Here is a 24,377-nt window from a genome sequence, read left to right as displayed (position 1 = left end):
CGGTCCTTTGAGGCATTATGGATCAGGGCGTACCGAAGCGGGCGCCCCTCCCTTGGACGGAATCGTGAAGTGTCTGCAAGGGTCCTCGCCGCGCTTCGCAAGTAGAATATTTGCCATTTCTCGTATTAGAGCGTGATCGGCAGCAATTCCTCGGTCGTTCATAGAAAGAAGCCATTTCTTTAACGATTCCTCTTCCAATTGGGTCAATTTTGTGTTATTTGCGGACGATAGGTCTGGCCCGCGAGCCTGTTCCTGAGGATGATTCTTGGAATACCAAATCGACGTGCCGCTTCACGAATCCACTGTTGGCGAAGTGGTCGCTCACGAAGCTGTCGGCTGTGGCGCCTCCGGGAGTTTTTCTGCCTTCGTGGGATAACCTCCTTCATAGGACTTGATGACCTTCCTTTCAGAATCTTTGGCTGGCTCACGGTCTTCGGCCAGGCTCAGTTGGTATGAGCCGCCACCATGGATCGCGCTTCCTTTGAACTTGAGTTTAGATGAAGTTCGTCTATTAGACTTGATTTATGAAATTGGTCATTCTCTTGCTTAATTCTGGATGTCTGAAGATATATATCGTTCCAAGCTGAGTCTCATTCATTTATAGCATATGCACACACAAAAATTCAACACAAATATAAGTGCTCCTTCCAAAATCAAGTTCCATAATGTGGACACCTCCGTCAAAATCTCTATATGTAGAATCATTTGGTCTCACACAATGGTCCCCAGAGGGCAGGACCCTTGATTTCATCCCAGCCCTCAGATCCGACGCATCGCCAGCACCAGAAGACATTTTCGGGGTCGTACTTGTCTTTGGTGGTTTTCAAAGCGTCCCATTGATCTCCATACCATGCCTCCTTCCAGTCTGGGTCATAAGGATCAGCCTCGTTCAGGTAAGTTCCCATGCCAGGAGTAATAGCCTTCATCGCCTTTAGCTTCTTGTTGGTGGCACGGTCCCAGACCTCTCTCAATCCTTCCATACCACTCGCAGGAGGGGCCGCTTCAACTTGTTCGGCGATCATATAAGTCTTGCGCCATGCAGGATTGACGGACGTATAAGGCTGGGGCTTCAATACTTCGCCACCGCCGATGAGGGCCAAGGTAAGTGAGATTCCGGAAGGCTGAATTCCGGAATCGAGTTTGCCGAACAGAGTGTGAAACATGGTAGTCAGGTTCTTGTCTTGGTTCAACAGTGACTTCTTGTCGAAAAAGCGCGAAACCAGAATAATGCCCTTGGCAGCACTCTCATAATGGCGTCCGCTGTCGTAGAAGTCTTGGAAAGTGTTGTATTGTTGAAACTGCGACTTCACGTATAGTCCAGTCCCGTTGTATTTGCCCAGAGTATCCACGACTTCCTTGTTCATGGTCTGTTTGGCATGCTCGATCTCAGAGGAGGAGTTTTTCTCGAGTAAGGCCCCGAAACTATGGGTATAGGAAAAGACATTCCCAATTTTCACGAATTCTCCGTTGCCGGCAAAGCCTTCGTCCGATATAATGGGGAATTTAGAGGCAACTTCCGCAACTGCATCTATCAAACGGCTTTGGTTCTTGGTCTCAGAGACGATTTGCAATGAGTGCTGGAGAACCGCGCGCGTCGGGTGCGCCTTGATGGTAGCAGACATCACCACGCCAAACGTGCCACCGCCACCGCCGCGGAGAGCAGTGAACAGGTCCTGGTTTTGACATGCGTTTGCGGTGACTAGCTTGCCCGATGCAAGCACGACCTGATATTCAAGCACCTGATCAGTGGCTAGACCGAAGGCATGAGCAGCAGGGCCGTGGCCAGCGGCCTGGATATAGCCTCCGACAGCACCCACAGACTAATAACAATACTATCAGTGCAGTCCAAATTACCTGGGGCTCCAATTATTACCTTATCATCTCCACCGACGGTAATGACCCCCTGTTTTGCGGCAAATTCATACACATCGTTCCAAATGTATCCACCACCGATAGTGATTGCGCTTCCCGTCCAACCACACGCGCATGATTGGTTGGGTGATGTATATGTCTTCTGGAATTTGAGTGGTGGTTTCACGTTTCTCATCCAAATAGACAGGCTGCCGTATCCCGAGGATCTTCGCTTCAATTAGTCTCTATCCAGCAAGCTAGGGTATGAGGTCTCTTACCGCCAGCGAACATCATGGCCCGTGTTCTTTATCACAAGTCGCACGTTGTTCTCCTTGGCAAACTTGATGCCCGCCGCAACGTGAGCAGGTCCGGTCGCATTGATACTGTAGATTGGTGAATTTCCCAGGTCGCACATTGGCTTTCCAGCTAGTGGCTTGGAAGAGTTCAACGGAGCGCAAGTGTCGATGGCGGAATACTGATATCCTACCGGAGATTTCTCTAGCGTAAAAGAGTCCAAGTAATTGGCGCTGATCTCTTGACAGCGCTCTATATCACCGGCATAGCATGGCTTCGCAAGGGGCTCGTTGGCTATAAGACGTCCCTGAACAGTGCTGTTGAGGGCCTTCCACTTCAAGGCCGATGGCCAACAATCATCGCCTGGAGTCTGCATGATTTGACGGTGTTAGCAATTGGCCTTCAGATGTAAATATCCATCAGACTCCTACTTACACATCTGCACTTGGCCAAGGCGGAGGGAGCCGCGAGAAGAAGTAAAAGATTAGAGAAATGCATCTTGCTTGGGGAATCTGATTTTCGGAAACTGGTGCTGCGCTCGCAGCACCTTATATAGCCATTCGATTATATTTGGAACTTCGTCCTCGGTAGTAAGTGGAGCCATTCTCGAGGCTGAGAAGCTCATAGCCCCCAAATTGGAGCTCAGGGTGTGGATCGCGCAATCAATTCCAGCATCGTCATGTTCCTAACAGGACAGCACAGGTTCGCGCAGATCCACTGATTGGCTCTATAATGCGCTCGGCTGTGGAATCAACCCAGCATGATAATTCATTGCGTAAGATTCTAACTGTAACATAGGCACCGTAAGCTGGCGAATCCGAATCTCCCATTGGCGATCAAAGGCTTCTTTGGCCACCCAAATGCGCGTGGCAAAGTCATTGCAAGACGATTTGACCGTGCTTCCTGCCTATAACGTCTAGCGTGCAGCGCCCGGACTCATCAAGGCTGAGCTTGATATTTGGCCCCAAACCCGAAAAGGGAATTCTTCTAGGCCAAGACTTCCAGAGTGGAGAAGGGTGATGGACAGCGCCCCAACCCCGAAAAGGAAATCTTTAAGGCCAAGACTTCCAGAGTGGAGAAGGGTGATCCACAGCGTCCCCAACCCCGAAAAGGAAATCTTCAAGGCCAAGACTTTCAGTGTGGAAAACAGGGGGTCGACATCGCCCATAGCCATGTCACATTTGGGTGAGGTTTGAACCTTGGTGGTGGATGTAAGCTAAGTGACGCGGCAGTCTTGTTGCACTTTGTTTTCCTTCGAATGAGGTGTTCACTCTGCGCTGCCAGCCTAGTTGCAATTACAGGAAACGGAGTTTGCAAGAAATGAGAGGAGCTATAATATTAATGGCGAAGGAGCTTAGAAACTACGTGGAATCACAAGGCCTTACTCATGTGATTGGCTATATCGAGGCATTACCATTCCCCAGTTCCAAATTTAAGATTTGAACCTCTCGGTTTGTATTTGGAAGCGAACAGTGACGTCAATGTAGTACTCGTTTCTAAATTCTAGCTAGAGCTTTTCGCGCATGGCAGCCAAAGTCCCCTCGATCTCAACTACCTATTCTAATAATAAAGTTTAAGATGGTTTTCTTGGCAACTGACCCCGGTTCACCGTGAGAACCGTTGTAAAAATGTAAGGTTTATCGAAGCAGGCATCCCATACCGTTCTGCCGGAAGCCCAGAACCTTTCTAGAATATCCTTTGCTGCGAGTGGGGAATATGTGCCAGAAGAGGCGCTCAGCGAAATCATGTTTTCTCGAACAAAAGCACGCAGAGTAGGACTACCATCCACTGCTTGCACGCCGAGGACCATCAGAGGCCAGAAAGTGAATCCATGGGGCCCCTCTCTCAGCGCCTTCTCGAGGAGTCCGTGTAATATCTGTCGCTCCATATCACAGTTGTTCCTAAGCAACCGCTCCGGTGGTAAAACTCCGAGACTTTGGAGAGATGACATGCAGTACAAGGCGACTGCACTTTGGTGAATATCCACTATGAGTTTGCTGTCTTCGGTGAGGTATTCATTTGACTCGGTCCATACAGTCGGTGAAAAGTCATAGACACGGCGAAGAACTTCAGATGCGTTCTTTTGAAGATCGCCTTTGTGTGCACAATCCAGCTTTAGAATTCGACTCCGGATGTGGTTGATCTTGACGATTTCGGCGAAAAGTGGAGAGGGACACATTTGAAATCCAAATCCACTGCCTCCGTATCTTTTCACCAACTGATATAACTCCTCGGGGTCTATCCCCTCGGTGAGCATATCGAATGCAGGGGATGTGGTATCGGCGGTTACCACAATGCTGGGGGGCTGTCAGTCTAAATAACTTTGAAAATCGAGAATATTGGTCTACTGACTGAGCAAATGAAAGAATAATCGGTAGTATCCCAGGGGATATAACCAAACGGTGCATGCCACCGCGCAGGATTATCAGCTTTCGTACTCCTTCAATATGATACCGCCAGTCTTGCGAGATGCCTTGTTGAGCCTGTTCAAGAGGAGGTCTTAGCTAGATCTATACACAAAGATTATTCGAGGCAGGAAGGACTTACATCTGCCATCAGTAGTGTGAGAATACCGGCAAGAACGGTATCTCCATCTCGTTTATTTGGTATACTGACGTCGTCACTCAAGGAGCGAATCATGAGACCTCGGTAATGATAGAAGGTTTTCTCCAGCTTCTTGGAATCCGGATCGTGGCCCGTCTGGTTCATTCGATGACTGAGTGTTAAGCAAATCAAGCCCAGTTGAAGATGAAGAGGCCTGGTGAGACCCAGCTGAAACACCGTAGGTGAAAGCTCATATATATTGGCATTGGTGCCGAAACGCAGAGACTTTGCCAGCTGCGGGTATATGCAGGAATTAACTATTATAACAGTGAGATTCCGGGAGTGGAAGCATTGTAGTTATCACGACATACAGTATTCTGAAGAATCGATCAAGGCATGGTAGTCCGTTTTTAAATGGAATCGGGGAATGATCTCGCCATGCATGTCATCTGACGACATCGAATCGGCACTTGAGCACTTCAGGCTTCTTTTTGGCGGTTGTGCGAGAGATATTTTCGAGTTTGCTGTTTCTGAAGTGACTATGCCTTTTTCCTTTTGATTTGACTGAGCTTTTCGCTGTCGAGACTTCACCTTTCCGGTGGGGAGCCACTTCACTCTCAACGGTGGTAACTCTCCATAACCAGGGCAGTAGACTCCAGTCGCTGCACATCGCCTACATCCGGGGGCCCGGAAATCACAGACAAGGCGTCGTCGGCGGCACTCCCAACAGTGCAGCTTTGGGGATTCCGCCATCTGGATGACCCGATGTTTGAACAGACGTGTATGGTGACGTGTCCAAGGAATCTGTGTAGTGACATAAGGCCCCTATTTCTAGGCTTAATTGTTCTGAGCTCTTGGCCCCCATCAGCGCGGAAGAACAGCTTTTCCGATGTGAAAGGCTGATTGGGAACCGATCGGCGTGCTCAAATGCCGCGAGTTCGACGAGCAATGTAACTAGGGAACTGTGCCTATTAGCAGCCCAACAAAGTCGGGCCTTGACACGTATTTCATCCACTTATCAGAATGAGGTTGACAAAGCATTGAATGGGAACTATAGTGCCGACCTGGAAGCACTAAGTCCGCTCAAGCTTCGGATGCACTTACGGCAGTATGCCGATGATTTTGCCAAGTCTATGGCAATAGATGGGCATGCCAAAGTGTTTCGTACAATTCGAGGTGAAAATGATCCTGAGTTCCTTAGGCTAGCAGATGACTCGGACGACATATACGACTGGATCCGACGTTACTATCTTGAATCCCGAGGCTCGGAGTTACCCGGGACCGTGAATCAAATTGTGCTGCAGAATATATTTCGTCAGCAGTTCAGCCCGTGGGAGAAAATAGCGATCAAATACCTATAGAAAACTGCCTCTGCGGTTGTTTCCTACAACGAGCAAGTTTTGGCGGAAATTCTGCCGGACGATGATGTGAGACGGAAGCTTCGGGAAACCCTGTCTCCTACAGAGCAGGAGGCATACCATCAAGCGCATGAACAGCTCCTCAAGATATTGAATGATGAACGAGGGGGCATATTGCAGACTGTTAATCATTATTATGCTGACACTCTATCGTCGATCCGCCAGGAAAGAGTCATGGTCAAACTTGAGAATCTTGGACTTCGTGATGGTTTTGCTTTCGATATGAACAGTGTGCGGCAAGGAGTACAACTTGAGCAACGAGGATCAAGCGGTTTTTGACATCCATGACGCTTTGAAGGCTTACTACGAGGTGGCTATGAAGCGTTTTACGGACAATGTCGTCATTCAGATTTCTGATCTCACATAGCCTGCGTGGCATTTGGGGCTAAGGAAGACCGTTAGGCAGGGGGGTTCTTTGCTGACCCGCGCGATTCAACATCGCCGTATATTTGTTACTTGCGTCTTTCAGTTCCTCCGGGCATGGTTGTTTCCCACTGGGTTTTCCCATCCTCAAGCGCGAATGCGGGAGGGGGCTCATTTTTGTTATTGTCTTGATTCTCTTACTCATTCTCATTTTAATGCACTCGCTTTATTACACTATTATTTACATCTAACTCCACCCAATAAAACCTGTCAAAGCTCAATACAGGTTAAAGGGCTGGGGGGCTGATCTGACGATAGTTATCTCTTGATGGGGGCTTGTGAGCTCTACCAAGAAGCTGCATTTCCGGAAGAAATTTACTAGTAGGGACACTATCTGTCTTAGGGGCAATACGTGAATTCAACAAAATTGAGGATCTTCTTTGCTAGGGGCAGAAGTTGCAATAAACTAAGAATTCTCCAATCTAATCATTTAATTTCATGTCTTAGCAAAGCAAATTGTACTCCATACTTAAATCGGGATTAAACCACCCGCGTGGGGCACTCAATATTATCCAACCTATGGAGTCGGGTGCGAAGGGGCCTAATGGCCAAAATTCGTATTCCTAATCTCCAAGCCACATAACATTGAGGCTGAAAATATTAGCACTAAAATATACTATATAGCTTCACTCACGTTATATAGTTTTAGTAGAATTGCAAGATTCTAAAGTCCGTAAGACCTTTGTACTTGGATATGCCGGATAGTAAACGTATTTAGGAGAATAGTTACATCTCTAGAAGGAGAGAGTCGCCGAAGTCTACAAAAGGGCAAGACAAATGAAGACAAATGATGTGTTGAGAAGTTTCCTACACCCAACACCACATCTACCACAAAGATGATGTAACTCACAGGATACGAACGTTCACCTTACAGTATGTATATGATGGTTTTGCAACGTGTAGAAATCGTGAGGAAAGACAGATTGAATGATCAATCTCACCCTGGTCAATATGCAGGATGTCTGACTGTCTTCACCTTCTACCCGTCTACTCTTATGTGGGAGAGAAATCCCCCCGATCGTGTAGTAACCTATTCTACTCTGATTTACCGACCCTTAGGCCTATGCGATCCTATGAAGTAGCAATCAAGCCTGAATTTTGAGGCATGCAATCGTAGTCACGAATCATGATATACAGAAGTTGTACCGTTGCCCTAGCACTTCCTAACACTCTGGGCTTCACCCTAAGTTCAAATCGCCTGCTTAGCTTATTCAACGGGAGATCCCCATTCAATCCAATCAAGGTTCCCATTCAATCCAATCAAGGTTTCCATTCAATCCATGGAAGATCCTCCATTCCATTCTCCTGAAGGTCCGCGAGAGAATCGTAGAATTGTGCCATGGTTATACCAGTGCCATCTTGGTAGGTGGCTTTGGCCACAAGTGTATAAAACTCTGTGTGTTGTGTTGTGTCAAGGCCCGCCTCCTCTAGTACTTCCATAACTTCATCTATGGAATCACAATTCCCAAGGCGGGCCTGGGGGCCCAGCTCGTCAGACATTTTAGGGACACCAGCCTCTAGAAGGCAAATTCCGGCGTTGCGGACATCTCCGCTACCGTATCTACGTATACCTAGAGTGAATCGTAAGTCTTTTGTAGCCTTTTATTGTCAGATTGTCCATACCGTCTCCTGGAGAAGTAATCGTCGCCGTCTCCCAGTCAATAATGACCCAGTCCCATTCGTCTGAATAGGATCCTTCAGACCTCGTCATCACATTATGAAAAGCTACATCGCCGTGAAAGAGCCCCTGGGAATGGGCATGAGCTAATCCCCAGACCAGTTCCAGCATCATAAACAGACGATTGAATAGCTTATACCGTGAACCGAACTGCTCTCGGTCGCCCATATATCGATTCAGTAGCGTCTGTGCATTATCGAGTAGGTTTTCCATAACAAGAATTGATTGATATCCCCACCTTTGATGGGTTGGAGACCACCGGTCGTATTCCCAAAACGCATCATATATTTTAGGCATATAACTGCCCAAGTCCAGATTTTTCATTCTGAATACAAGGTCAAAGTCTTTCCTCCCTTTTGATACTCTCGCGAAAAGACCCCCCCTCATCTGGTTCTCAGGGAGGGTCGCCGGAATTTGGTTTCCTTGTATTGGCTGATAATATGTATAGGTGGTTACCGCCGAAAATAGGTCTGCTTGGGTTGAGCAGCCATCTGAGTAGAGCGACTGCTGTAGCACTAGTACTCCACGTTGAGTAGGCCACCTTCCTTTTTCAGAAGCCTGCACATTAGAACCAAATGCATAGTGGCCGGTTGCATCCTTCCATGCTTCCGCATATAAAGTCGAGGCTCCGTAGGTCCGCTTCCGCACGTTTTGAGACCGCTTGTTCATTTCATGGAGCGAGGTACTGGGCCAGCGTGGTGGTAGTAGGTCGGTAGTGGGAGCAGCTTCAGTAGAAGAAATAAAATAAAAGCTGAGTAGTCCTAGGGTTAGGATCCACAAAATACCGTGGAAAGCCATGGGTGACATCGGACCGCTGAAATAGCTTTGAAGAAAGTCATGCGAATATGTCGCTTCATATGGACAATTTGGATAGAAGAAACGATCCGTGGGTAAAATCCTTCTAGTCAATGCATTCCGTACAATCTGGCTAACTATTATTTTCTAATATCCAGAATTATCTCAGAGTGCCCCGAAAGGCTCCAAAGCGCCCCAAAGTGCCCCAAAGCCCGAACGCACCATTTTTGCGCCATTTTCATCCTTCCAGAATATTGAGGTGAAGCGAGCGGTACTATTGGCTCGGTGTCACCACGACTCGAATCCTGGTATACACTATTACAGAATGCACCCAATGATGCCGAATCGGAGGCTACGAAATGTCTGATTATAAAGCTATCTAGATTACCTCGTGTGGATGCTTGGCACTCTGATTATTTTCTCAGCTCCGGCTAGGGAGGGCCGTGGGGTGGAGAATAGCCGAATCCTGGCGTATTGCACGGCGGACAGCTTCTAGTCTATAGCCGATTGAAGGGATAGAGCGATTCTTGTAGATCCCGACTACTAACTTTTTAACTTGCCTTCTCGCATTGATGATAGAAGCCCTGGTCTAGTATGTCGTCAATCGTTATCCTGACCTCGTTGGTCTTTACCGAATTTCAGGCCAATGGTTGCGAGACTTATGCTCAGCGTTCACTATGTTCGTCAAGCCCACCACATGAATCATTTCCTAAAAGCACTCATAGAGCGCGACCTATACACTCAATGCAAAATCACTCAATGCAAAATCACTCAATGCAAGCTGGAGACATAGCAAATCTTAGACATCAACTCGCTGTCTTCATCTGCAGGCGCTCATCTGATTTCTATCCAGAAGATCCAAGCTGTAGGTAGATTCCCATAGGTGTTGGATCAAGTACACCGTATGCCCGCTCTTTCGCTCACCACCGAATGCTTTGGAGGCGAGGTTAGAGTTCTGCTAATGCTTTATATGTTGAAGCTCGCTAGCTGTCGTGCTTTTATTACTTGACACAAGTCCTTGTTACTCATGGATGACTAGACAGAGTCGGTGAAATGTCATTGTCTTATAGTTAGAGGGTATACAGCGATATTCGAAGCCGTTATAGTTACTACTGTCAAGAATTGGAATTCCTACAGATCACATACAGGGATTTTACCCCTCTTCAATATTTCCTATCATGTATTAGTCATTTACTAGTTAGTGAGCCCTCTAAATTGTCGGGCATTCCCAGGTTTATCTGAATCAGAGATTTATTTCTTCGTGAATTACACGTCCATGTGGGACTGTCGTACGCCCAGATTTTGACATATACTTCCAAGGGCTCCCACTCGTAATTTTCATTGCATAGCTACTCCTTACATCAGGTGTAAGGTGCCCAGCTGTCCTCCGAAATACACATGCAGGATGTTTGTATAGAGATATTTGTTACTGTCGAAACTGAAACTATACAAACGCCCACAATAACAAACCCCAAGGGCCTAAGTCGCGGCTTTATTCTCCTCTACTTTCATATCCACTTGTTCGCTCCGTTCTCAAGTGATCCGAGGCGGTGTATTGGATATCAACCATCTCATGTGGTTAGATCTTAGATGCCGTGGTACATGGCAGCATTTGACATGTTGCCTTCCGTCACGTCATGGAGAGACGCTTTATGCTCATTATTCCACTTTCTGTAATCCAAAACTCTGTAGGTATTATGTTGGTGGCTTTCAAACCAATAGTTCCACCAGATGTCACGAAATCGAGCAGCATAGTCGAAGCCTGCGCGCTCCAAAGAGATGAAAACATCTTGGGCCCAAAGAAACCGCTCCCAATCTTTGGAGTGAGTGTATATCCGTGAGGCCTGAGTTGCAACAAGCACCCCATAAAAGATGCCCCATGAATTCATGCCCTCTTGCCCACAGTATGGAAGACATCTAATGGCCTTGGTGACATATAATGTCTCAAGACGATGTGCCTCGTCTTCAATGTCACCAATTAGGAAACTATTGGGCATACCGGCCACAGCAAGAGTCTGGCATTGGCGAATTAGAGGATAGACAAAGGACAACGAGAGCCAAAGGAGAGTGTGTAGGACGGCATCATCGATGGAGGAGAAGCGATAGGCCGGACCGAATAAATCATCTGTAGCTGTTATTCCTGTCTTCAACTCACCGCGGCCGTATGTCGGAGGCTCTCCGTCAATATTTTGATCAATTTGCGACCAGAAATCCATGTGGTTCTTTTCAAGTGCCAAGCAATCGTTTAACAGAGATTGGAATGTATCGCGATTTGAGCCGGTAGGGTTAATAGCCGCAGTAATTCGCGATATCTCTGTAAGAAGCCCGATGTACTCAAACCAAAGTCCACCTTCATTGGGTTCCTTGAGCCACGCTATTGTCTCCTCGGATAGAAACATAAAACCTGTGAGCACCTATAACGATAATTAGGGGATAGTCATATTATAGAGAGCGAAATCAACTCAAGCATTTCTTACCACTTTAAATTTCTGGTGTTGGCCAAAGATAGCAGCCAGTAGCGGAGTTGTAAGCGTTTTCGAGCTATAGTATCTCATAATTGCGCTCAGTCCATCTATATGAGCGAGCCATTCACCGGTGCTATGTGGACAATGGTGAATCTAGACCAATGTGTTACAAACCAGCACCTTCGAATAATATAAGAAAGAAAAAGACTTCTCACCTGAATTTGCTGGAAAATGACGCAAGTACACACAATATCATCAGTATAAGCATTGTGGCTAATTGCATATGCCAGATGCCGAATTGCTTGGTTGTATAGCCGAAGCCCATGCTGTAATATCTGTTGATGATGATGAATCTTGCCTAGGAAAACGCATGATAATGCGGAACAGGCCTTCTCTAACATCGGGCTCTTCTGAGGGAGTGCGCAGATGCCTGAGATAATAAATTGCGACATATCAATATTACCCGTCCGTTCCATCTTTCGAGGAAAGTAGTCGCTCAAATAGAATGAAAATATCTGGTCGCGCATCATTGGGCCTGAATTGACAGTCTGGAGCAGGCTGGAGGTCTGCGATAGGGCTAACGGCTGTGGCCGATTGAAGTATTGGCGCTTGAGGAAATTGTTGACGTTACTCTGATCGGCACTGGCGTTCCGGTCGCGGGCGAATAGAGCCGAGTGATCAGCCTCAGTTGAGGCCGCCCTCTTCGCATTTTTCTCCTTGACCCGTTTTATGGTACGTTCGGTCTGGTCGCGGAAGATGAGTGCCCATTCATCCCGGTACCCAAGGCATTTAGCGCGCGTACGAATGCACTGTCCACAATGGGGAAGCTTCTTATCGCACTATATACAGATGGAATTAGCACTAGCCGGGTAAACGCGAGAAGACAGAATGAGACTCACGCGGCGCTTCATAGCCCGGCAGTTCTCGCAACTCCTGGAGTTTTCGCGAATCTTATTGCGCGAGGCCATACCTATCCAAAGGTATATCTATTCGTCAAAAGGGAAAGGGGTTGTGAATTTTCAGCCTAGGACGCACTTGCTCGGTGTTCGAGAGTTACACAGAATTGCGTTGAAGGGATCTTAATGCATTTAAAGACCTTTGCCCTGACTCGATTACCCCTCGGCCCCCAACGCCCCCCACTCTCTGAACTCTGTCTGCCCCTTTTGGATCCTGTCGAGTCACGTGCTTTGGGGGAAATGTTGGAGCACTGTCACGTGAAGGGGCTTGACCGCCTTCCACGTATTTCCACCCTCCGTAGCTAGTCTTAGAAGGGACACAATCAATTGACGTTACTTCCCCTTACAAGCACTGCCCTTATAGTGGTCATGTGATCCCGGGTACGATCTCACTTAGTCAGCTTATAGTCCTAGCTAGCTCCGGTGGCACACTGCCATTCTTGATGTGCTATGCGATGGCCTCTTCAACGGGCAAGACGAGAACGTTGACCTTCCTGCCGGTATGCTTCATGTACTTCTTGATGATGTCAACCCCATTCAAGAGCTCGGGACCAGTAAAATTTGGGATTTTGTTGATGTAGTTTCGCTACAATAGGGTCAGCCCACAGCCAGTTCTTCCATGTGTGCAAAGCCACACATACCCAGTTCGCGATGACCCTCACGGTGGCCTCGCCCATCTCAGCCCTGTTCGCCCAGTGTTCAAACCCTCACTCCTTGTTCCCCTAATAGTTCGAACCGGTATAACCCTTAACTTTATACTATAGCTCTTTCATACGTATGCAAACTAGCTCTATATTTACGCCTACCTCTATACGTTTAGTACGACGTACCTTCCACTTCTCTCTATATGTTTACTATTTATAAGGACGTACTCATTCGGATTATAAGGGCATGATCCTTTAGAGAGGAAGGATAATTATAAGGACTATTATACTATAATGTATGCTACGACTATCTAGCCTAATTAGTTAGGCTTAACCGCTACCTCGCTACAACGTATAGATCGTATATATCGACGTAAGTTGAGTAGGGACAGAAACCTATACATAAAAGCCTTATTAGTACCTAAGTTTCAGGGGCTAGCGATTAGTCTTAGAAAAATACTGAGTCGCACCCAAAGCCTCCCTACGAGTCTCTGTTGCCTAAATCTGTAAAACCACCACTAAGGATGTATCGTGAGGGACCAATGGGGGCGCGTTCCGATTCCATCGGGGTCCGATGTTTTTGCTACTGAGGTATAAGGGGCGGGGGCACGCACTGGGGAGGTTTAGGGCCAATGGGGAGGGGGGGAATGTCACCAGCGCGCCCCCGGACGACCGCGGTGACATTACCTCGAGGGGCTTTTGCGAGCGCCGGTGTTGGCTTGCAACGAGGAAAGGGGTAGCATGTTGTTTGGGCGAGTCGAGCACCGTGGGCCATGGAGACAAGACACAGTCGGATTGATCAGAAACCGGGTATAAAGGTGGCCTTCGTGGGCCAACAAGGATGCAATGCGATATCATACTCGTATGTGGTTCTGGAAATCGCGCATAGAGGTTCGGGGACGCCACTCATTCTAGGCTCTAGCGATGTGTATATGACGTCATGTCTGAAATTCCGGTTGTGGTGGCTGGGTTTCCCCCTGTCACTTCAAAAAAAAACGCTCGTTAGCGACGCCCTATCATGATCCAAAAAGAAACGTTCAGTGAATATACCAGCACGCAATGGTAGATGCACGAGGCCTAGACAACCCTCACGAGGAGGAAGCAGAAGTCATCTCCAGACATCTGGACTCTCGATTTACTGGGGCTCCTGACGGCATCGTTGATGTGCGGGCTGGGTCAACTGCGGATCACGATGATAACCAACAATCGTCTCTCAAACTGCTAGGAGGCGATGTACATCGTGACCTCTATCGTATTGAAGCTCGCTCGAAGCGGGCCGGATTGGATCAGCGCGCAGCAACATTTTCGCACCTCCCCAGGCTGGAAACAGACAATGACAACGATGTCGATATTCCTATCCGCAATAAACCGGGAGCGTTCCGCCGGCAGTTCATAGGGCGAAACAGGCGTGCCTTCATGAATCGGGTTACGCCGAGTAGTTTCGTGAAGTTTTTGGAATTATACGGCAGATTTGCTGGTGAGGATCTGGACGAGTCGGAAGAGGAGACACATGCTGGAAGTGCTGGGACGCCGGGGCGCGAAGAACACCCGGAAAGAAGACCATTGCTTGCAGGGCCTAAAACCTCTACAGGGGATGCCTCGGACTTAAAAACATTCTTCACTCTTCTCAAAGCCTTCATAGGAACAGGCATTGTTTTCCTCCCGAAGGCGTTCCGCAACGGCGGCATACTCTTTTCACCCATCGCTCTTCTCACGGTCTCAATATTGGCGTCCGTTTCTTTCCACTTGTTGCTCGAATGCCGGCGACGGTATGGCGGTGGGTACGGCGATATTGGAGAATGTATTGGCGGGTGGCATCTTCGCACACTTATTCGCGTTTCGGTCGTAACTACGCAGCTTGGATTCGTGTGCGCTGCTATTGCTTTTACTGCGGAAAATTTGCGTTCATTTGTGGAAGGCGTTGCGGCCTACAATATAAGTACGCCGTCCATTACCGCAATCATCGCCCTGCAGTTAGTCATCCTTGTGCCTCTTGCGTTAGTTCGCAAAATTTCTCGACTTGGGCTAGTGGCATTAGTTGCGGATGTCTTCATCTTTTTCGCCATTGGATACATTTACAACTACGATACTTCGACGATTTCCCGCCATGGTTTCGAGCCCACAGTTACCCTTTTCGACACCAAGACATTTACCCTGACGATTGGGTCGTCCATATTCATGTTTGAGGGAATAGGCCTGATCCTTCCCATACAATCTTCGATGTCACAACCAGATCATTTTGATCGCATCCTCTACAGTGTCATGGCCCTTATAACCTTTCTTTTTGCTTCCGTCGGGATTTTATCATACGGAGCATTTGGCAGTCAGACAATGATCAATATCATGGACAACTTCCCGCAGTCGGATAAGTTAGTCAACTTTGTCCGGTTATCCTTCTCGCTAGCCGTGCTTGTGGGCACCCCAGTGCAGCTTTTTCCTGCCTTGCGGATCATGGAGGAAAGGTTATTTGACAGCGCCTCTGGTCGTCGAAGCCACCACACGAAGTGGAAGAAAAATATTTTCAGAACCGGTATTGTTCTTCTCTGTGGTATAATTGCAGCACTGGGCGCCAAGAACTTAGATCAGTTTGTTGCTTTGGTAGGATCCATTCTATGTGTTCCATTGATCTTTGTTTATCCGGCGTATCTGCATTGGAAAGGTATCGCGAGGTCACGGTGGGCAAAAGGAAGCGATATTCTGATATTTATCATGGGGGTTGTTTGTATGATATATACGACTATGGTGACCTTATCTGTACAGTTTAGCTGATGCATGTATCCGTTTTGACGTGCAAAACAGAGGCACAATCCTTTGTTTAGATAAGCTAAGGAAAAAGGGTTACGAAGTGCCATTACTTCGCTGAATTAGTAGCTATAAACCATGGGACAAGATGCAGGGCTTCGGGTTCTCAACAATTGTCTTCAGTAGAACAGTATTTCCTGTTACATTTGTGTTCAGTTGATGAAATGTGAAGCGTACATAAGAGGGTGTGAACTCATAATAGTAGGCTTTGAGGAGCTGAAAAAATGGCGTTTATATTAGTATCGCCATAATTTTATCAGCTTAAAGACGGTTTTAAATTATTATTAGGCTTTTGTGTCATTTAAGATTTTATAGATCAATCGATCTTGAAAATTCATTGAACGCACGCTCATTATTTTCAGATGTATTCCTTGTAACCTTGAATTCAGATCTGTCTTCAATCGTACAAAGGGCTGAAGATCCATACCGCCGAGTTGGCGTACTACGATCTTCGCGATACAAAATAGGATCGCTAGGACAAGAAAATGGTTAGAGAGTTCCTGAATTTGGAATAGAAATATGCACCATTGATGTCACTGTAATTCAGAATCAGACTAAAAGGCCTAGCTTAGACAGATTACACAGCTACAGAGTAAAGATCAATCAGCCTATTGATAATCCTCAGGTCCCATGCGTTTCTGGCCCGCCTTCTCAACATTCCGTGTTTGGCTTCCGCAGGCTTTCTAGGGTCATTTTTTATCTGTGCGTCTGTCGACGTTTGTTGTTCTCCCTCGTGTGATTCGCTGTCCTTCAATGGATCGCGCTTAGATACTGCAGACTGCGTGGATCGCGTATCGGGAGTGTCATGAGTCCGATCTTCCAGACCGCGGGAAGCATTAACGTGTTGTGATTCCGGTGAACTGGAAGTTGGATTTTTCAGTTTGGATGATTACCCAAGCGAGGCGGAACTGCCGAATGGCCTCGATGAGGATGAAGCCAGTCCTGTATAAGTTAATAAAGACGCGACTTGGCTAACTAATGACCGATTGATCTTACTTGACGCATTTGGAAGTCGCATGCGCCGCATAGCACAAGTAGATGAGATCACTCCCTTCATCGTTGCGGTGATTAACGAAATGAATACCAAATTGAACATTGCTATGAACTATGCCGTGGTTGCTAGCAAGTAATGGAGATTATGTATTCATTTCCACAGAGTATGGGTCCATTTTGGTGCCACATACTGTAATCTGACTGTATTCGGTATCGGATAGTTGCTCACTATGATGTCAGAAATTGTTGAAGACTTCAGAGATTCTCCACACGAAAATCAAGGCATATATTACATGAAGATTTCCCGCAGACTCAGGATTTAATAAGGCTGGGTCATCATGACGTTGCTAAATTCTGGAATGGTTTATGGCCGATCTGGAGCGGCCAACACTGAAATTCTCGAAACTCATTATGATGTAGAGTCAATTTTACATATCGAGTTCTACAATGTGTTCTTCCACTTCTTATGTTGATCTGTTAATCATTGGAGCAGGGCCAGCAGGCCTCACAGCTGCATGCTGGGCAGCGCAACATAAGATGTCAACCCGGATTATTGATCAAAAGGGAGGTCGGACCGAAACTGGCCATGCCGATGGGATACAAAGCAGGTCTCTAGAGATACTAGAGAGCTTCGGTATCGTCGATTCGATATTGAAGCAGGGAATTCATGATATCGACATGTCTCACTGGGTAAGTAGTAGAATTGCAATTGAACTCATCGTTCGCCGCTGACGTTTAGTCAACAAACAACGAAACGGGCAAAATAGAGCGACGTAGGAGATACGAACAAGAAACTGAGCAAAGGTCAAGATTTGGACAAATACTGCTCAACCAAGGGGCCGTGGAACAAGTGTTTCTTGACTTTCTAGATGACAAGAATGTTCACGTTGAGAGACACAAAATGGCTGAACATTTCCATCTCTCTCCTGCAGATGTTGACGAAAGGGAACAGTTTCCGGTCGTTGTGGGAGTAAGGGGTGCGGGAATATACGGTATGTAGTCATTGCATGGCTTCTTGGCTATAAGAATAGTGGATTTGAAGCCTGGGCTAATCTGGTTATTTGGCGTCGAAAGAAACCATACATGCGCGCTATCTCATCGCATGCGATGGTGCGCACAGCTGGGTCAGGAACCAGCTTGATATCCAGACTGATTCAGTGTCAGAAGATTCATCTTGGGGTGTACTAGACATAGTGCCCATAACTAATTTCCGTTTGTGTTGTTCCCCCTGCCCAGTGAGGCCTCAACTTACCAGAGATTCCAGCTGATATCCGTCAATCCTGCTCGATACACTCTCAACCTCATGGAAGTATCATGACCGTACCCAGAGAGAACAGAATGGTTCGATTCTATATTCAGCTTGGAGGGGAGTTGAGAGAAAAAGTCATGCAACACCCCAGCAGCTCTCCTACAGCGATGATAGAAATAGCCGAGAGCTTAATGAAGCCGTATAGACTGGCATATAAACGTTGTGACTGGTGGTCAATCTATTCAGTAAGGCTACACGTCTACTTATAAGAATCCATGCTGATAATGGAATCATAGATAGGTCGAGGCCTAGTAAAGCAATACAGACCACATGCGCGGTAAGCAGCAAGGCTCATAAGATGCAGAAAATTTACTTATAAACCTCCAAGTGTGTTTCTCTCTGGCGATGCCGCACATACCCACTCTCCAAAGGGAGGGCAGGGCATGAATGTTTCTATTCAAGATTCATATAACCTGATATGGAAACTGGGGGCAGTTATTACAAATGGCGCGGACCCTTCTATCTTAGAAACATATGATAGTGAACGGCGTCCGGTTGCCAAGCAACTTATGGATCTTGATGAAAGTCTGGTGCAAGCATATGAGAAAGAGGAAAACGATACCTCAAGCGGAATTTACGAAGTCCGCGAGAAGTATGCTGGTTTCATGGCCGGGGTCGACGTGACGTATAGTCATAGCACCTTGATCACCAAAGGGAAAGAAAACGATAATTCAAATCTTGCAAGGAATATGAAGCCGGGCATGCGTTTACCGTCTTTCCTCGTCGTTCAAATTTGCGATGGAGTGCCTTTGCATCTGGCCCAGAAGCTTGCGAGTGACGGATCGTGGAGAGTTCTAGTGTTTCCGGGTGATCTAAGCCAGCCAGCGAGGATGAAAGCTTTGGCCAATTTTGCGGACTATTTCAGCAAACACTCTTACCTCAGCCACTTACAACGCATACAAAGTTCGGAATTGCGCTGCCCTATCGTGGAATTGCTTCTCATACAGTCATGCCCTAGGAGCGCCGTCAATCTGCTTGATTTTCCAGAACTGTTCCACCCGTTTGATGATATAATGGGCTGGGATTACTGGAAAACGTTTGCTGATGATAGGGACCAAGCTTACAACGGATACGGCATTGATAAGGAGGGCACAGGATGTCTTGTACTGTGTCGGCCGGATCAGCACATCGCATGGATAGGCAGTATGGAAGACACGGCTGGTTTGGATCAATACTTCTCAACCTTGTTTGAGCCGTCGGGGAAGAGAAAGCGATAATGAAAGGTGGAGTTGGGGCATTTTGATAGCAGTACTTCCCAAAGCTATACTGCGTAACTTTACTTGTTCGGGAGCATTTTTGAGAGAATATAAACCAGGAAGATCCATAATTGAACTCCGACTCGATCGGAAGAGCCGGGTCGATGGGAACGGGTACTTGTTCGTCAAATTCTGGAAATGAAACGCCGGTATTTTCATCGAGTTAATTTGCCTAACAAAATTTACATATCAGTCAGTATCCAAGTCACCTCGTCACATTATGACATAAAACAGTGTAATGATGGGATGTGAGATAAAACAAGAAATCCAAGTGATGACGTTTCCAGGACTACTCTGAACTACCACCCAAGCAAGTCTTGAGCATTCGAAACAGCAGACTATGGGCTGAATAAAACCCACTCGATCCCAATCTTCAACCATGATTTCAGCAGTAACTGTACTAATTTAAAATCATAAAGCGATTTGTTCCAGCAGCAATTAACTTACCTTGTTTGTTTTCAGTCATATGATGGGGGAAGCAAATATCCCTTGCCTCAACATAGCTCTGGTCTCGGAAGAAAAATCGACCTATCTAAAGCTCGGTTATTCGGAAGAGCAGTGCGCGGCACTGCCACACGAAGGTGAAATTGAGGCTGTCTTGGCTACACTCGAGAGTCTGGGCTACCATGTCACGCTGGTGTCTGGCATACAATCCCTGGTCCAGCTACTAGCGGCAGGGAAGCATAAGGGCTGGGATCTAGTTTTCAACATGGCACAAGGCCTCCACGGATCTGCGAGAGAGGCACAAGTCCCGGCGATATTGGAAGCGTATCAAGTTCCTTATACATTCAGCGACGCCGCGACAATGACATTATGCCAGAACAAAGCTGTCACAAAGGTACCATGACAGAACCTCAGCTCTCTCAATGGAGCTAATCAAAACATGACAACAGACTATTTTAGAACGTTACAAGATTCCTAACGCGCCTTTTGCCTTAATTCCCGTGCTAGAGGGGAGGGCGAACATTTCTGAATCTTGCGCAGCGCTGCCAGCTTATCCACTATTTATTAAGCCGGTCAGCGAAGGATCCTCGAAAGGAATCGATAATCTCAACAAAGTGAATGATTTAGCGGAATTGGAAACAGCAGTACAAGAATTGGGATCCAAATTTCCAGACCAAGATATTCTTGTAGAATCATTCTTGTCGGGCAGGGAATTTACAGTGAGCATATTGGGGACCGGATCACATAGCCAGGTTATTGGCATCAGAGAACATATCTGGCGAATGTCTCCCAATCACAGCAATAACAATGATGACCGCTTAAATCCATCGCTGGACTTCGCTTGCGTACACAGCAAGTCCAGTAAGGGAGGTAAGAGGTTAGTATATAATGACTCGCACGACAAGACTGAACCTCAAATCAAGGCTGCCTGTCAGGTCGCTTTAGAAGCTTGGAAAATTTTCAAATGCCGAGATTGTGGGCGTGTCGACATCCGCTTGAGTTCAGACAGACAAGGTTCCATTCCGAATGTCTTAGAAGTCAGTGCTAAACAACCCTCATTGTATCGAAATGCAAAATGACTTAATGGGTCTTTCAGGTGAATCCTATTGCTGGCCTTCTTCCAGATCATTCACCATTACCAGCGACGGCGAAGATAAGTGGGCTTTCCTTCGAGAGACTCTTGTCTGAAATTGTTGGAAGCACCCTTCATCGAGCAAATCATCCGAATTTTCGTGCCGATCGCAGGCAATAACCTATCGCCCTAACAGCGAACCGTTTAGGTGTGTCCAAGTGCCAGTGAAATCAGCTTAAAAGCTATACTCCATACTGGACCTGAACTCAGTTTCAGATTCTTCCACGGACATTTTTCCGTTCATATGAAATATAGGTGCTATGGTCAGTCACAGAAAGCAAATATGATTACTCTATTAGTTAGTGCATTCAAGTACTAGGTGTAGAGAATATTTGTAGAGAAAAGAGACAATCTGTCCGTCACCATGACTCGATCCACTTCGAAAATTTGTCGCTCGGGTCTTTGTAGCTGTTTTAAGGGAAGATGGCAGAGGCTCCTGACTTGAATCCCCGAATTAGATCCTATGAGTGAGGTGTCGGATCATTACGGATCCTGTCGTTCCGACTGTTTAGGCACCCCCTGACCAATCTGACTGATATACTGTACATGAAAGAAATTTCAGAGCCATATATTCTGTTCTCACAATCTGATTTCGACCGTTGAGCCTTCCCTTTTGTGTGGCTTTACGTATGGACATTTGGTGAGATTCAACGATTAGAACGAATGCAACAATGGTTGCCCGACCAGGCTTCGGCGTGTAGCGCATACTGTTCCATCACAATCTAATACTTACTCCGTTGAGGGCAGCAGGGGTATCTTTATATCATCGGGGATACTTCCTATATGACCTCTGTAAAGTTAACTCTACCGATTACGTTAGTTGGGCTGCCCCCTGGTTCACCAATAGAAAAACCCGAACACGTGATCTCATTTGCATTGTTTGCCTGCTTTTCTTTCTTTTTCTTTTCTTCTCTTCTCTTTCCAGTTTGAAGACTCTTGTAGAATGTCACTTCTTCTTCGTTGAACCGGACTCTCACAATCAGTCCTACTTGTGATAATCAACTTTCCTCGACCATCGACGTGCTATGCTGTCATAATAAGAAGTTCACCGACCCTTAATGTAACTTCTGATCGTGATTTATACCCTCCACTGATGACTTCATCTTGCAATCCGACCCTAAAGTAGATACCTAAAATTTCGATTCTGCTTATCAGTAAGATCCATGAGTTCAAAATTCGGCGGCAAGTCGGGAGCGGGCTCATTATCTCTCTTTCTGTTTTCCCACATGTAAAGCAAATCTAGGGCCGCTGTGAAGAGAATCCCAAAAGATAATATGGCAACAATGGTAATCTTGGCAGGAATATATTGTGGTGCGTCCTTAGCTTGGAATGTCTCAGGCCCAATGACGTTGCCGATACAGAAAGACATCAAAACAAGGGCGTTCATCGTGAGTTTCTTAGTGTGACCTGCGACTATAAGATATTTTTATTAGTACTGTTACATAGGCATCAAAAGGACAGTATATACTGACAGTTTGCAGTAATCCAGCTATATATCATAGGCATGGCTATCTCCAAGTCAGCTAAAAACAACTCATCCCTTACGCTATACTCACTTGAGCCCACAGTGTTGGTCAAGAAGTTTCCAACGAGCAGACCGGCTTTGTTGGTTGCAGGAAGCCACGCCATTAGAGCACCGCCCAATAACGTTGGAATGATAAGCGCAATGATGGAGAGTCCTCGGGCATTAAACTGGCCAGCATACCAGCAGCCCAGCCAGACGGAAATAAAAGCAACTGCACATCCTGGTAGGCTAAGTAAAAGCGATGTGTATTCATCATAACCAAAACTTGGAAGTAAATGTCAGCCTAAACCTAGAATGAGATATGAATGGAGGCTCACTTTTCAGTAATGATGTTTGAGAATGAGCTCACTGCGCCGTTGGGTACATTCGTTGTGATCACAATCAGACTTAAGAGCCACGTCTTTATGTCTGTCACCGCCTCAATAAACTGCGTCCATTTGAATTTCTTATTCTCAATACCCGTTTGGTTTTCGCGCACTCGTTCGATAATATGGATTTTCTCCTCTCTTCTCAATCGGCTTTTCATAGGATTATCGGGAAGGAATAGAAAGGTCAGGATGCCAATGACGATCGTAATAACGCCAAAGAGAAGAAAAAGGATCTGCCAAGACTTGAATTTCAAGTTTGGATCCGACTGAGTCCAATGTCCAAAACCATAGGAAATAAGAGCTGTCACCATGGGCGCTACAGATGTACCTTGATACCACCACCCCATCCGGGAGACTTGCTCATCCCGTTTATACCACATACCGGTGATGATTACAAGACTATGAGAAAAAGTCAGCTCTTCCACTGGTCGCTAGAAAATATCGCTCTACCTTGGCGCGGTGACTGCTTCAAATATCCCAAGTAAAACCCGAAGCGCGACCAATGAGGCATAATTATGGCACACGCAGTTCATCGTGATGACTATACCCCAGAGAACAACTAACTACCTGCATCAGCTCAATTCCACAGGAGGTCTTCGGCTCACCAACCGTTCACTCCAAGGAACTTAGCCGCAGGGAATCTTTGCAGCAAGAATGATTGAATGGGTTCAGAGACCAAAAAGGAAAGGTAGAAAGCCATGGCCAAGTTCGAAAAGCCGTTGGCTGGCATATCGGTGTCCTTGATAATGCCCATTATTCCAGCGTTTGACACTAGTTAGCAGTCAGTATCAATCTGGCGACAGTCTCCCTGTTGGCATACATACGCAGTGTTTTATCGCAATACTGCAGGTAGTAACAGGCAAACATCAACGGCATCAACATCCGATCAACTCGGCGCATCAGCTTTTTATCGTCGACGTGTATTAACTCACCGGCAGGTGCTTCGTTCAAGAAGAGGAGAGCTTCATCGACATCCTGGCCAGTGACTTCAACTTTCTCAATAGTGGACATTCCTCCCGCATGCGGGTGGAATTCATTGTCTTTGTTGGATTCCATGGCTTTACAGAACTGGATCTTTGATTTGGGCCACAGGAATTTTTTTACAAGTCATTCATTGGGCGACAGGCTCCCTCAAGAACTAATACTCAGGAGTGTTAGCTCCTCAAGTGCGGGGGTAAGAATACGAACTCACTTTTCGGCCTGTTTATCTCCCCGGTCGTTGAGGTTTGGGTTGTGATCCGGATCCACTACGCGGAAAATGCGGGGTAATCTAGTTCCTAATCTAGGTGACTTTGTAGAACATCCTCTGTGCAGCTATACGGAGCAGTCTCGATATGGATTGATTACTAGGATCAATACTTAGTTTCCTTTGAGAGTCACAAATTCTCTATAAGAGTCACCACGTATTTCCAAACGTCAAGTCAGCAACGCGCCTTACTCGGCAGTAACGAGGCATTTTGTATCCGGATCTGTAAGCTGC

At 46.6% G+C, this 24,377-nt stretch overlaps 9 protein-coding genes across 9 annotated transcripts; 4 read left to right on the top strand and 5 right to left on the bottom strand.

Annotated features, from left to right (window-relative positions):
* Positions 1-701: 701 nt before the first annotated feature.
* Positions 702-2,521, bottom strand: N7510_011819 (uncharacterized protein; the record flags this gene model as incomplete). Its single annotated transcript, XM_056983743.1, has 3 exons — positions 702-1,820; positions 1,874-2,078; positions 2,130-2,521. The coding sequence occupies 3 exons, from the start codon at positions 2,519-2,521 to the stop codon at positions 702-704; spliced, it is 1,716 nt and encodes a 571-aa protein (XP_056829237.1).
* A 1,131-nt stretch (positions 2,522-3,652) lies between these two features.
* Positions 3,653-4,854, bottom strand: N7510_011818 (uncharacterized protein; the record flags this gene model as incomplete). The annotated part of the gene is made up of 4 exons (XM_056983742.1): positions 3,653-3,696; positions 3,745-4,442; positions 4,498-4,628; positions 4,693-4,854. The coding sequence occupies 4 exons, from the start codon at positions 4,852-4,854 to the stop codon at positions 3,653-3,655; spliced, it is 1,035 nt and encodes a 344-aa protein (XP_056829236.1).
* A 39-nt stretch (positions 4,855-4,893) lies between these two features.
* N7510_011817 (uncharacterized protein) lies at positions 4,894-6,050 on the top strand (the record flags this gene model as incomplete). The annotated part of the gene is made up of 3 exons (XM_056983741.1): positions 4,894-4,931; positions 5,334-5,482; positions 5,665-6,050. 3 exons carry the CDS (start codon positions 4,894-4,896, stop codon positions 6,048-6,050), a joined length of 573 nt encoding a protein of 190 aa, XP_056829235.1.
* Positions 6,051-7,790: 1,740 nt separating this feature from the next.
* Positions 7,791-8,877, bottom strand: N7510_011816 (uncharacterized protein; the record flags this gene model as incomplete). The annotated part of the gene is made up of 2 exons (XM_056983740.1): positions 7,791-8,101; positions 8,154-8,877. The coding sequence occupies 2 exons, from the start codon at positions 8,875-8,877 to the stop codon at positions 7,791-7,793; spliced, it is 1,035 nt and encodes a 344-aa protein (XP_056829234.1).
* Positions 8,878-10,589: 1,712 nt separating this feature from the next.
* N7510_011815 (Zn(II)2Cys6 transcription factor domain-containing protein) lies at positions 10,590-12,436 on the bottom strand (the record flags this gene model as incomplete). The annotated part of the gene is made up of 4 exons (XM_056983739.1): positions 10,590-11,417; positions 11,481-11,621; positions 11,684-12,307; positions 12,368-12,436. 4 exons carry the CDS (start codon positions 12,434-12,436, stop codon positions 10,590-10,592), a joined length of 1,662 nt encoding a protein of 553 aa, XP_056829233.1.
* Positions 12,437-14,127: 1,691 nt separating this feature from the next.
* Positions 14,128-15,837, top strand: N7510_011814 (putative amino acid transporter; the record flags this gene model as incomplete). The annotated part of the gene is made up of 1 exon (XM_056983738.1): positions 14,128-15,837. The coding sequence occupies one exon, from the start codon at positions 14,128-14,130 to the stop codon at positions 15,835-15,837; it is 1,710 nt and encodes a 569-aa protein (XP_056829232.1).
* Positions 15,838-18,555: 2,718 nt separating this feature from the next.
* Positions 18,556-19,389, top strand: N7510_011813 (putative FAD monooxygenase; the record flags this gene model as incomplete). The annotated part of the gene is made up of 1 exon (XM_056983737.1): positions 18,556-19,389. One exon carries the CDS (start codon positions 18,556-18,558, stop codon positions 19,387-19,389), a length of 834 nt encoding a protein of 277 aa, XP_056829231.1.
* A 508-nt stretch (positions 19,390-19,897) lies between these two features.
* Positions 19,898-21,124, top strand: N7510_011812 (D-alanine--D-alanine ligase family protein; the record flags this gene model as incomplete). Its single annotated transcript, XM_056983736.1, has 3 exons — positions 19,898-20,266; positions 20,322-20,909; positions 20,969-21,124. The coding sequence occupies 3 exons, from the start codon at positions 19,898-19,900 to the stop codon at positions 21,122-21,124; spliced, it is 1,113 nt and encodes a 370-aa protein (XP_056829230.1).
* Positions 21,125-22,121: 997 nt separating this feature from the next.
* N7510_011811 (uncharacterized protein) lies at positions 22,122-23,953 on the bottom strand (the record flags this gene model as incomplete). The annotated part of the gene is made up of 6 exons (XM_056983735.1): positions 22,122-22,417; positions 22,477-22,512; positions 22,561-22,793; positions 22,847-23,296; positions 23,503-23,668; positions 23,722-23,953. 6 exons carry the CDS (start codon positions 23,951-23,953, stop codon positions 22,122-22,124), a joined length of 1,413 nt encoding a protein of 470 aa, XP_056829229.1.
* Between the last annotated feature and the right edge of the window lie 424 nt (positions 23,954-24,377).

The sequence above is a fragment of the Penicillium lagena genome, assembly GCF_028827675.1.
Source record: "Penicillium lagena strain IBT 129212 chromosome Unknown utg000008l_segment0_segment0, whole genome shotgun sequence".
NCBI lineage: Eukaryota > Fungi > Ascomycota > Eurotiomycetes > Eurotiales > Aspergillaceae > Penicillium > Penicillium lagena.
This window is presented reverse-complemented; position numbering and strand designations above follow the sequence as displayed.